The sequence below is a fragment of the Paramormyrops kingsleyae genome, chromosome 17 (genome assembly GCF_048594095.1).
Source record: "Paramormyrops kingsleyae isolate MSU_618 chromosome 17, PKINGS_0.4, whole genome shotgun sequence".
Taxonomy (NCBI): Eukaryota; Metazoa; Chordata; class Actinopteri; order Osteoglossiformes; family Mormyridae; genus Paramormyrops; species Paramormyrops kingsleyae.
The window spans coordinates 25,222,623-25,236,519 of NC_132813.1; the positions used below are offsets into that span (position 1 = coordinate 25,222,623).

General features: G+C 40.9%; 1 protein-coding gene across 5 annotated transcripts in view; it reads left to right on the forward strand.

The window, feature by feature from the left end:
* Nucleotides 1–13,897, forward strand: part of nyap2a (neuronal tyrosine-phosphorylated phosphoinositide-3-kinase adaptor 2a) — a 70,004-nt gene that overhangs the window by 32,783 nt on the left and 23,324 nt on the right. For 2 of the 5 annotated variants that reach the window (XM_023792867.2, XM_023792868.2), the window contains exon 2: nt 1,861–1,984. The exons of the other annotated variants lie outside the window; for them this stretch is intronic. In XM_023792867.2, coding sequence (XP_023648635.1) covers nt 1,941–1,984 — 44 coding nt within the window. In that variant the 5' untranslated portion in view covers nt 1,861–1,940. The remainder of the gene's footprint in view (nt 1–1,860; nt 1,985–13,897) is intronic. 5 annotated transcript variants of the gene reach the window in all.

A 13,897-nucleotide genomic window follows, 5' to 3' on the forward strand; every position in this document is an offset into this window, starting at 1 on the left:
GCCATAGTGATATACTTACGTTTAGCAGGGAAAAACTCCGGGGGCGGAGGCGATTAATCCGTCGTGGATTTGGAAGATTATCAGGAGACTATTAAGCTTGCCAAGATTTATCCGATTGCTTAATTATAAGTATTATTTGGGTTCGCGCGGTAGCAACCAGTCTCGCTCACGCAGGAAACAGCAAACAGGAAATGACGTCATGTCCTTACATCACTAGTAATAAGCGTGAACTCTCGTGTCAGTGGGCTCTTTGCACGTCAGCTTCCGCATTCATGGAAATGCGGCTCACTCATTTCCGGTCTGTGAAAAATGGCATTGGTTTATACATGCCGTTTACAGGACTTGCCCAAACTTATGATTTTTTATTTTTTTTTTAAAAACCCAAATAATTTATTGCTTAAATATGCTTAAATTCTTTATTAATTATCATTGGGCAAATGCTTTATAACACATTTTATACTTGTTTTAAAGAATTCTACCGAAGTTTTTAAAATGTTTTTGATCAATGTTGATACATGCCACTCACTAGCTCCTACAGCCTTTAAATACAGCAGTGCTTGTCCGGGCCGACTTCCCAGAGACAGCAGGGCAAGACCTGTACAATCTGCCATAATCATGTTGCGAGAATGTTACCCCGAGTCCAGTGCTTAACCTTATTTTAAAATACATAAATACCTCTAAAGTTTTTCTTCTTTAAACATTTTAGCTAAATATAATGAGTTTAAGTGCTTTCTTCTTTCTTCGGGACGCTTGTGCCTACTCCTAACAGTACGTGGCTGTGGTCGGACCCCCGCTGGACGTGTATGCGCTAGCTTACATTCATCCTGCTATATGTTTTATTACTCCTTAAATTAAAAATAACACATTAATAAATACATGTAATGTATTTTCATTCTATTAAAGTTTAACAGCACCCCTTATCTCCCAAACCATGTGGTCCCTATCAGCAACACGTGGCACAACCATATCTGATACCATATATGGACATAACCTCAACCAATCAGAATAAGGTATACGCTTATGACGTCATAAACGAGACCCCTACTAAGCTCCACCCAAGGTACCAGGCAACATTTTTTATACGTCTTAAGACGTTAAAAATAAACGTTAACATGTTAAATTTATAAGGCATATAAATTTGGGTGCTACCACTTCATCAGTTTTTGAGGGGAAACCGTACATACAACAAAGAAAACAATTCTCCACCTGAATGCAAATCAAATACAGTGGAAACTGCATATAGTGATCAAATTTACAATCATCCGCTTATATGGATCGAAAAGCTTGAGAAAGAATCATTCCTGCGCAAATACAGTTTAAATAATTTGCTTATAGTACTCAAGTAGTCCAAATAGTGCCAAAAATGAGCCACCGAGATGAAAAAAAATTGATTATAATGACCATCCCCTTACAGTGATCAACTTAACTGATTCCACTGTAGTATATTTAAACATATATTTGACATATATGTCTGCAATATGTGTCACATACAACTAAATATTAAAAATCAGGCACTTTACATATATTTTTAGTGCATGTGTGAGTGAAGTTTCTGGAGGCCATTTTGTGCTCTGCTCAGCCACCAGAGTTCAAAATTACTGGCACAAATGGACTAATCCACATTTGTCCATATGTATACATCACATTTGCATATAAAACACATTAGACGTGTCCAAACATAGAGCTAGCATCATCCAGCATAACCAAAACGTGGAGCCTACATGACCATAACATAGGCATACGTACAGCCCAACACAGCTCCCTCCATGTTAACACGTTAATTTTCAATGTCTTAGGACATACAGATTTGATGTGTTGATTCCGAGGGTTTTGACCCCGATGGGGTTCCATACCTTACAGCTGAGACGGGCCAAAAGCAGGATCGACGTTAATGCCAGGACTGGGGAGCACTTTCATACAAGGATAAACGAGGGAGCAAAATGAGGGGCAACTGGAGTGAATCACACAAGGACAGAAATGAGAGGTAAGACAAACACGTAAGAGAATCAGAATCATGCTGACTGACAAAGCGGAGAAGAGTAGAGCAGGATTCTGCCTGATGTGATGATTTCCTGATGTGCCTAAACTACTATTATCAAATTACAAGCCTGTATACAAGATTTTAAAATTGCATCACTGCATTCAAACTTTTTATTTGTTGGCGGGCCGTGTTATGTGTAATAGAAATGAGTAAAGAGCATCATTGACGAGTATTTTTCGGCTTTGTTTTTATCAACAAAATTAACACTCAGGGTGTTTCCTCCTTTTTGCCACCTTGATCTCCTTTTCCCCTCCCCCCTACATGCCCCCCTGACAAGAACTAGCACCATTCTCCTCCACCCCTGGTTGGCCATAAAATGTGAAATCCCTGCACACACATGCTATGGATGCTGAGAATGGCCATGATTGCAATTAATTGTTTATGACATTATCAAGATAACGAGATAATTCTCGGCCTCCATATTATGTGTGTGACCCTTCTTCATACTGGTGTTCACCCTATTGGTAAGCCTGATTTAATCACATTTAAAAACATGTTCCAGACCATCATAACGGAACTGGGTCACAAAATTAGAGTAAAGCATAGCCAGGTATCACTGATATTCACATACTTTTGTGTACCATACGAGGATTTAAAAATAATAGCCATGTATCTGTATGATAGGCTACAGTAGATAGCTGAACTGAAACTCAAATCATAAATCTTTATCTTGCTTTGTGTGTAGCCTAAGCCTACTTTACTGGCAAAGGTGATAATTTACATCGGGTTACTTGTGTGATATTGTCAGTTACCAATAATATGATTAAATCAACCGGTCGTACTCTGTATATAGTTGTGTCTGTTACAGTTCTTACGGTTATTTCACGGACAATGTTGGTCATACTGCAAATGAGAAATACATAGAATATAAATATTTAGACATAAATAATATAAATGATATTTTATGACATGGACCTTAAGACATGCACAAATAAATGCAAGTAGCCACCTAATTGGTGGGAAATATTGTACATATTGACATTCAAGTGATATGTGCAATAAATGAATAGGTGTAATTTTGGAGATATGTCTCATAACAGTGACACAGAGCATTTAGATAATAACATATTGATTAGCTTTTACATTTCCAGTTGATCCATTCAGGACTTCTAGAAATTGCAGAGGTTGGGGAATGCAGGATGTATGAATTTGATGGGGGAAGGGGATGAAGGGGGCTGTTAAACTGCAAGCACATATTGCATAATGATGCTGCTGTAGGAATTATTAGCTCAGGTAATTTTTAATATCTCCTCCAATATGTTTGAAATTAATTAAAGTTTAATTAATTATTATTTAATGTTGATTATTAACCAATCGTTATGCCGAATGGTCGGCTCCTCCAAACTCAATTGCGGTATCCCTGTGAGTCTGTTAATGTGAGACTTAAATGGGATTCACTAATTACCAGTATCGCTTAGTAACCTGGGTTAGAAGGCTCGTCCAGCAAGCTGCATCACCAGGTAATGTAAACGATTGGTAGCGAAGCTCCCCTCACGGCCGATGAGAGAGAGTCTCGTGATGTTTCAGGCGAGTTTGAGGTTCAGAGCGTGTAGCAAGATTGCACAGAGGCAGGAACTTAGTGTGAGTACTCAATGACGGAGGCTGAAGTTGTGTAAAAGACATGCATTTATTCCTAGCTAACACTACAACTAACATAAGAGAGACATTACACCTAACACAAACAACAAATACGAAATAACGGAATAAAACAAACGATGTAATTATGAAAATGCAATGACCGGATTTTAAATGAGTAACCTTAAATGGGAAATACTGTTCTGCAAAGCAAGCACAGTTTGTGGAAACACGACCCTAAAGTCTTATAGCAGGTTAAACAGAACAGCTTAAGTTGTTAGAATGAAAGGAAGTTGGTTTACTTGGTTGAAGAGTGGGGGGGGGGGGTCTTGGCAGTTGATGGCAGAGCTGCTGAGCTGATGGCACTCAGGAAGGCGCGGCGTTTGGAGCAGTGGAGTGGAGTCCCTTTAGATTCTCTCTCCTGGTGAAGCTTTGTCTTGGGTGCTGTTCTCTGTTCAGCTGGGCCTTCACCGGAGGGCTTCTTTTGGGCTTCTCTTCTCCCGGGCTGATGGTCTTTCCTCAGGCGGATGGTTGTTCTCTGCCCTTGATGATCTGTTTGCCCCGGCTGATGTTCTTCTTCGGGCTGGCGGTTATTCTCTGCGCACCTTTGTTCTGAGGTGCTAGATTTTTATGGTCTAAAGTTCATGAATAGGGATGACCAGGAATTCGACTCCTGGCCCAATGGCTGGCCATCCATTTGGCGGGCTTTCGGAAGGGGGTCTGTATCAGTCCTTAGAAAAGGTGCAGCGTAGGGCCACAAGAATGATTCCTGGTCTTAGAGGAATGTCATACGAGGAAAGGTTATTTGAGCTAAATCTGTTCAGCCTCAAGCAAAGGAGACTGAGGGGGGACATGATCCAGGTCTATAAGATTCTAACAGGTTTGGATGCTGTTCAACCGAATAGTTACTTCAGCATTAGTTCAAATACAAGAACTCGTGGCCATAGGTGGAAATTAGCGGGAGAACATTTCAAACTGGATTTAAGGAAGCACTTCTTTACACAGCGTGTAGTCAGAGTATGGAATAGTCTTCCTGATAATGTAGTGCAAGCTGAATCCTTGGGTTCCTTTAAATCAGAGCTAGATAAGATTTTAACAACTCTGAGCTATTAGTTAAGTTCTCCCCAAGCGAGCTCGATGGGCCGAATGGCCTCCTCTCTTTTGTATATTTCTTATGTTCTTATGTTCTTATGTTCTTTTGGGATTTATGGCTCGACTGATTCTCCCTTTACTGGTGATTTTCATTAAGCTGTTATAACTTTTGATACATCCACTTTTATGGTAATCACTGACCAGATTTGGAATCAGGGGTGATTAACAATCAGTTTGACACCAAACATGCCATACCAGCTTCACAGGTACATACTAGAGCCCTGCGCGGGACTATTTTTTTAATCCCGCTCCCGCCCACTCCCGCTGAATTTCTGACCATTACCGCCCACTCCCGCTGAATTTCTGACGATTCCCGCCCAATCCCGCCCGCTGTCTCTGTCACTCCCGCCCGCTCCCGCCCACGACAATCTAAAACCCGCCCAATCCCGTGAGATTTGCGTTGGGTCCCGCGGGACCCGCGGGATCCCGCTCCCAATGCAGGGCTCTACCTGGGAGTACAGCAACGGGGCAGGTGTGTCGCCTCAATCCTGAAGTGCCAGATTTGTGCCCGTTGTACACTATCGCTTTGCCGCACTTCACACAACACACAAAGTTCAGCTCTTTACCCTCTTTGTTTGTTACAATTTTAAAGTTTTTCCATATCTCCGATTTCCCCAATTTTAGTTTTGTTTTATATTCTCCCTTTGCAATTTTATTGACAACATCAGCTGCATCCTCCATCCTGCTAAGCTAACAATTTTGGGACCCGCTGTCTATTTTTATCCTGCCCGCTATCTCTGTTGCTCCCGCCCGCTCCCGCCCACGACAATCTAAAACCCGCCCAATCCCGTGAGATTTGCGTTGGGTCCCGCGGGACCCGCGGGATCCCGCTCCCAATGCAGGGCTCTAGTACATACCTCATACCATCTGTATTAATTGATTAAACAATTAATTATTTTATCTATGTGACTGATTCACATCAGTATAGGATACAGGTGTTTTGGGTTGCACCTCAACAGATGTTACACTTTGTGCAGACATTACATCAAATATTCATATTACAAACAGCACATCTTATCCATAGATAGGCGTGGCCATTAGTTTGTGGTGCACATCTGGACACAACATATCTTGGTTGGTGTGGCTTATTCTAATTGATCTTCTCCAAAATGGATAAGATACACCTTTATTCAGTTCTTTTTAATATAGTATGTTAGAACACAGAAACTTGGTGACGGTCCACCAAGATCAGATAAGGACCACATAGGAATGTTGGAAGAGAAGGGGGGGGTTTTAACAAAGAACCTCTCTAAAAGTTAGGACACACTGGTTACACTAATTTTCCAGATTCTTCTGGTATACCATGAGAACATATATACAATGGTAGCTATACCTATCCATTTATTTAAATTTATATGTGTTCAAGTGCAAAGGGGTAAAATAGGTGAACATGGTTATAAGGGTGGCACACAAAACACTAAGATTGTCTAAGGACACATACAAACATAACCTATCTGTATATTGAGACTACTAGTCATGAGTAAATCAATATACAGGGTATACAAAAGCCAAACTTAAATGAAACTTCCTTTAGGGTGTTTGTCTGTTGGGTGAGTGATATGTAAGGCAGAGTGTATAGGGAGGGGGTTGTGTGCCAAGTCGAGGGACCCCTGTCCATTAGGTCCACTCTGCTTGTCTGTAGGTCCCTAAATCTTTGGGCAATAAAAGTTGGAGTGCTGGCCTCCCTTGTTATCTGTGTGTGTGTGTTTATGTGTGTGACCCCCCTTTGGTGCCTCTCGTACCAGGCTCGGCCTTGTCTCAGGCCACCTGGAATTTAGGCCCTGTGATATGTGCATGTGTGATCCTACACTGCAATAAGCAATAATGAAGTAAAATGAATAAATAAGATAAAGAATCAATCTAAACATTAGCCAGCATTATGCATGCTGAAAAGCATGTTGGGATGCTGGCTTTGTTGAACCAGTTTGTCTAGTGGCTGCTTTTAGGGTCTAGGCAGTTCTGGACACAACCCCTATTGCAGTTTAGGCGATATACCCAAGCCAGGTCCCAAGGGTCATAATCCTGTCCATGTTAATGTGTGCCATACTCCCACATCTGCCAGACCACTGAGTGTGCCTGAGCCTCAGGCATAAACTTAGACTTGACTTCATTTATCCCCTCGGGGGAAAATTGCAGCAGCAGGTGTACAGGTATAGACAGGATAAAAACAATTATAGTAAGGTACAACTGCTGCTGGACCCTATAATTTTCCCCCAAAAAACAATGTCCATGCTGTCCATCAAAAGGTTCCAGTCGGTCTCCTTAAAGCAAACCTGTAAAGCCTCCTTGTCGTCTTCAGACCACACTCTGATGGTTTTGGTGGTAATGGGAAGTCTTTGAACCACAGCCTTGTATTTTGCTACCAGCCTAACAATGCAATAGTCAGATTTTCCAAGTGGAGGTAGAGCAGCACATCTGTGTGCTTCTTTCACATTTGCATGAAAGAGGTCCAATGTCCTATTTTCATTTCAATTGTCTTACATGTAACAATATGATTGAAATTGCACTGAGATTTGTCAAGGGAGATCTACATGATTAAAATCAGAGGCAGTGAAGGCACCGGTATGTTGAATCTCCATGTTTGCTGATGGATTGCCGGAGCCTATCCCAGAGACTGTGGGCAGAAAGCAGGGAACAACCCAGGATGGGGTGCCAGCCCATTGCATGGCACATTCAAACATCATTCACTCACCCATGGCCACCTATGGAGAATAACTCCAATTAACCTCAGCATGTTTTTGAACTGTAGGGGGAAACTGGACTACCTTTGAGGAAACCCCACGACACAGGGAGAACATACAAACTCCACATAAATGAAGTCATGGTGGAGTGTCAAAGTTCATATAAAGCCATAAGGTCCCAGAGGTGTGAGGCAACAGTGCTAAACACTGCACCACTATGCCACCCCAGAGGCCTTACAGGTCTTTCTATTCACCCTGTCACACACATCAGCTCCCACTTGTTTGTCCTGTGTCCATCTTGATATCTCCATAGGAATGCCTGTAGGTTTCAGTCCACTGAGGACAATGAGTTATTCACCTTGTGTAAAACGTCATAAAGGTGATGAAAGTAAAAATTTAAATAAAAACATAAAATAATAAAATGGTTCAAAAACAATAGGCTATACAAGAGAACTCAGGGTAATAAGATGTGACATCTAGTGACATTTTTTTCAATATTTTAAAAAAATATTGCTTGAGTCATGTCAAAGTGTGTGTCAAAGTCACTTTGAGCCACTCGCATATATGACTTAGGTACCCAGTGTCTGCTCTGCACAAATTTGCCTCTCCAGAAGCTTGATGGATTCCTGGACTGCCATACTCCAGTGCCTCAGTCCACCAAGCCACTTGTCACATGAGGGGTGCTTGGTCTATTAAATAGAGCAAACACCTGCCATACAGGTAGGGATAGAACCAAAGTCTTGGACCATGGCCAGGAGATCTCTGCATATCACACAATAGTTGTACTCTGGATGGCTAAAGGTACAATTGTAATAGGATTTTATCTAGATTATATTTTGACTTCCAATCGGTGTTATATGGTTCCATTGAAATCAGCAGGATGCACCACAAGATTATTGAAGAAAACTACACAGTAGAGATGCGCGGATGGCGGTTATATCCGCGGGCGCTGCGGATAATCCGCAGGTTGGGTGGGTCGGGTAATAAAAAAAATACATTTTAATTAATTGCGGGTGGGTCGCGGGTGGATAAGATCAATCATTAATGATGCAAATATCAACTACATTCTCTAAAATACGAACATGTTTTAAATGCATTTTTCATCAGGCAGACAGTCGCTAATTTGCACTCTCGTTTTAAAAAAATACGTGCGTGGCGGGAGGAGGGGGGTCCATTTCTTAAAGCAGAAATGGAGGCGAAACAGATCCGAGAGAGACTAAAAAAGGGAGAATTAAAAACAAAACAAAAGGAAGGAAAGAAAAGTGCTGTGTGGGAGTGGTTTAGCGAAGTGCCTATCGCCTGTTACCTATATATCGTCTGTACAAGTGCCTACGAGTTTTTTTGGGGGAAAAAAGTTCTTAATTGTTCTCTTTTTTTATCTATTTGGAAAGCATAATATTCTGTATTATTTGAATAGATAGGGCTAATAAATTTGCCGTTATCCAGTCATTGTGTGTTTATGTGTTGCAGCAACAGAAACGGTGATCTTCCCATTAAAGTCTGAATGTAGTAGGCTAAAGACTGTTTATTTTATTGAGAAAATGTTGGTTAATCTGGCCAAAGACAAAATTTGTTTTATGAATAAATGTTCATTTAAAGCAGCATACGATACGCGTATTATTTTGCTATCAGAGATGCGCAGATTAGCTCTAAAGTCACTGAATCTGCTGTTAAAAACGAAGAAGCGGGTGCGGATATCTATATCAGAGAAAATTATAGGTGCGGGCGGGTGGCGGGTGGATGATTTGTTTAAAGCCGCGGATTCAGGTGACATTTTAGCTGATCCGCGCATCTCTACTACACAGTCGATCTGTGGAAAGGGTACCTATACCCTATCTATGAGTCAATAGAGTGTCATCGGGCCATTGCAAAGTCCAAAAAATATGACCCAAAAGTGCCAAAGTTGAAAAATGAGAAAGTTGGCCTTAGATTTGGCTTGGGGCATCAGCTCCTTTATCTTCTGCTACATTGCCTGACCAGCTGGTGGGACTACAGTGTTGTGAGTTGCTAGTGTCAGTTGAGTGCTGCACCAATCTGATTTTCATTCACTCATCTCATTCTGCGAAGATATCAAGGTACTTATGAAGAAGGACTATAAGCAGCAAGCATTTGCAGGGGTCAAGGTATTCACAACTGCACTGCCAGACCTCATTGACAATTTGTGCAGAAGGGAGTGGTCCTATCCCCTCAAGTGCTTGAATCACAGTGCACAAATTTGACCTTTCCTGAAGCTTGGTGGTTTTATGACCTCTCCTTGATATGAACTGTATGATTTGGGAGCCACTTGCTGCAGACAAATCCTCACATGCAGATGGTCCGTAAAGGAGGGGGTACAGTAAGGATGATTTGAAGGGCTCCTGGGCGATAGGGGCTCTAAAAAACTGAAACATAATCAGATTGGTCTGGGATGGAATTCCAATATGATATGCTGTCTTGTAGCAAAAAATCTGTAGTGGCGCCCCTGCACACATGCTTCTTCACTGCAGTGCACTGGCAGGTCTGGGTCTGAAACAAAGAGGGCAAGTGGTGAGCTGGTGCCTCATGTTGTCAGTGGAGATGTGTTGATTGAAGGGTCTCTTCAAGACTACAGTGTGAGCCCCATAATCCTCCTCTACTCCTGTAGCGACATCCAAGAGAGTCTACAGAGAACTTGCCTGTGGCACCAGCACCAGGAATACTACTGTTTTCTGATTATCCCGGCGAGTAGCTGGTCCCAGAGTACTTCAGCAGTGGTTCTCTGGGGTATCCTGTCAGTCAGTGTTGGGCTGTGGTGGGCTCCTTTCCATCTTCTTAGCAGGCAGCAGCGCCTCAGTTGAAAATGGTACATGGTCTTACTCAGTGATAAGCAGAACTGTCATGGTCACCTCTCAATTGGCTTCCTCAAAGTGGGTCTGCTTTGGTTGTATGGTGGCAGCTGTAATCCTAGTGTGACCGAAACAGTCAACAATACCAGCTGGGTTGGGGTCCAGTAGGTGCTGGCTCTCTATGGTGGCCTCTGACAGGCACATCCATACAGCCTTTCTCCTGCTAGTAAATCTAGGGGAAGAGGGGTGGTGTAGCAGCCATCTCAGATCTTCCATTGCCAGACTATCTATTCTGCTGTTTACAATATTCCCTTCTCTGACAACCATGTGGAGAGCTAGTGTACATATCGAAACTGATATTCAGCAAACAATTTATTATTACACTCACTTCGCACAAGTTTGAACACGTTTGTTGTCATTTGGCAGCACCATCACCATGATGGTGACAGAGATGTTCACAAGTCACAAAATTAGAGTCTGAGTGAAGTCTCCATCATGGTTCTAGTATGACATTACTATTTGGCCAAAATTTAACAGCCTATTTGTTAATTAGTGTGAACAGTGACAAACATAGCCCAAAGAGGGTCCAAACGTGACAACCATGGGCGTACATCCCGGGGGGGACGGAGGGGACATGCCCCCCCCCCCATCCCAGGGTTGTCCCCCCCAAAAAAATTTATTTAAAAAAATCGCACTCTCTATTGTGAAAAAAATATGTATGTATACCTAAAATAATTGTGTAGGTAGAAAAAAACAAGCAAACGCAAATGCATTTAGAAACAGTTGAGTTCCCGCTCCCCTTCCTCACAGTGGTTTGGCCCACTGCCTGCTTTCCAGGTTCATCTCACCTACTCCACACACACGAGTCAGGTATGTGGCTGCGGCTCATTAATGTTGAATTCCAGTAAGTATGGTATTTTATTCACTTTAAATGAAGCGATTCTATTTAATGTAGTTGATGCAGACTCTTTCATAAATTAGTTGCGGCAAAAATGCTGATTACCGATGTAATTTTCCATGAATCTGCTGTATTAGCGATTAAAATATTACTTATCTAGTTAACGTTAGCTTGTTTACAATAGCTTGTTGCATAGTGCACTGTAGCTAACACGCCAAAGCCGTTTCCCATGCATTGTTTTATTTGTGACGACTTGGCATAATGTTAACTTAACATTAACGGCCACAATTAGCATATTGTTTAGTTGTGCATTTACTAAATGAGCACTGTGCTACGTCCGAACTGACCCCACTGTATTTTTTTGTATAATCAATTTCTATTATGCATTTAAACAGTCATGTTTAAATTTTATTGTATGTTGATGGCTTGACTGTAAGCAACATAACAAACAATGCAATAAATAGTTTTGAAGAAAAATCTGCTTTGTCATTGAACCTGAGAAAATTTTTGAAAATAACCATAATGATGCAGTCTCTATGCTACAATAATAATGATAGAAGCAAAGTTTTTCACTGTGGGGACATATCTAATTATAAGTACAATTTGACTGTATTATTTGTGTCCCCTTGCTCATGAGAAATTTTATATTTATTGCCCCCCCCCCCCCCTACTGTTAAATGAAATTTACGCCCATGGTGACAGCATCAATCAACTGACCATGCCGAATTCTGCCCACAACTGATGCATGTGATTGGCTAATGAATGAGCATAACCAAGACTCCGTTTGTTGTAGTGCTGCTAAACTGCTAATTATGGGAGAGCGGTCAGTGATATTACTGTACAATTGAATTTGCTGACGTAATTTTGAACACTACAAAAATACAGTTTGACTTGGAAGGGTATATCAGAAATTATAATGTGTTTTTGGGACATTTCAGCTAAATTATCAGACTTATGGCAATCTATACCGATCTGTGTCACTGTATAACAACACAATGTAGCCTATATATAATTTATGACACAGGTTAAACAATACCTATTTCTAAGCAGTGCCTTCTAATGTAAAATGAAACTCAGAATAACACTTTGTCAGATCGGGTCCGCAATTTGTAGTAGTGACAAAACAGAAAAAGCATTGTTTGTTGATATAGTCTGACGATATGCTTCTCCGGCTCCAGTTACTATATATGCTCCGTGCACAGTTCCACACTGTGATGTATTTAACTCATGTACAATTTGAGGAGAGTGGTAGACTCAGTGCGTTGAACGGATTTTGAACAATTTTTCTTTTTGGTGAAATGAAAGTTTTGCTTTGGGTTCACATAATCCCTTTGTATAACGAAGAACTCACTGGTCTAAACTATAATTGTGGTGTAAGGAGAATTGCGATAACACAGTCTGTTCATTCAGTTTTTAAAGTTCTATGATTGCCTGAACAACTGTGATCTGGATGAAAAATGTCCACCGTCACTGCTGGTTACACACAGCTCTGCACTTACAGTCAAGCAGTTCCTGTGCACCTAATTATGGCCAATGCATTTTATTTCAAAGACAGATCTCCCTAATTTCATCTCTTCAAGCCCAGAACAGATTTCATCAGCAGTCCTAGAGCCCAGTTGTCCATTTTATCAATATCCCTGGTGATTTACCACACTCACTTTGGTCAGGGAAAAGAGACACTCTTTCGATTACCAATCCCAGTGATTAGAACTTCAATTACTTCTCTATAATAATCACTGAAAGAAGCAATACATAGGCTACAGCAAGGGAGCAGAGGAAACGTTTGTGCTAGGATCTTAAGTCTTAATTTTCTGTTAGTGCGTACCTATTCCATTATAGCTCAAAATACTTTCTTCATCCTTCACTGTTGTTAAAAAAAAATCAGGCTCTAATAAATACAGTGGACCCCTGTATCCTCTGATTCAGTAACCATAATTTCAATTATTTGGTTTACCCTGGTCCAAAAGTATTATGTGGAAATTTCCAAAAATAATATTTTTTAAGAAATAAAATTCCACATCGAAAATAAAAATGTTCTGTACAAGATATTTTTCATTGCTCCATCCATTGAGGGTTACTTTTATTATAGTATAATTAATTTATTTTATAATTATTTATTGTTGTTGATGTTTTATTGTTTGTAATCGATAAGACTTTCTACGAATACCATTGTTGCGACCATGCTCCGGCAAGCGAGCAGTGAGTAGGGAAGCAGATTCTGGACACACGGAAGTCCAGCAAATGGGGTTTATTGCAGGCACAGGTACAAAGATACGGTAGACAACCTCAATGACAGACCTGGGGAAACAGACTTGAACGCGGACTAAATACAGGACATGACCTCAGAATAAACGCAAGACAGCTGATGCGATGGGAATTGGCACGGGGTTAACGAGGTGGGCGTGGTCCACGAGAGGGATGGATGGAGGGATGTGACAACCATGTCTTTTAAAAATCTATTAACACATTCATACACACATTCATAAAGAATTATAAACATGGCCATAATTATTTATAAAAAGGCATAACACAAAGCATCCTTAATTTTTATACTGACCTTTATAATGCATGATGAAGGCTCCCTTATTGCATTATAGATGAGAGCTTCACTGGAGCTTATGAAGTTATAATCAGCACTATAATGTCTTATGACTATGAATAGAAGATGTAGTGCTCAGTGCTTTATTAATTATCATATTCACCATTATAATGCAAGTTATATATAGTGTTTGCTACAATCCATGGT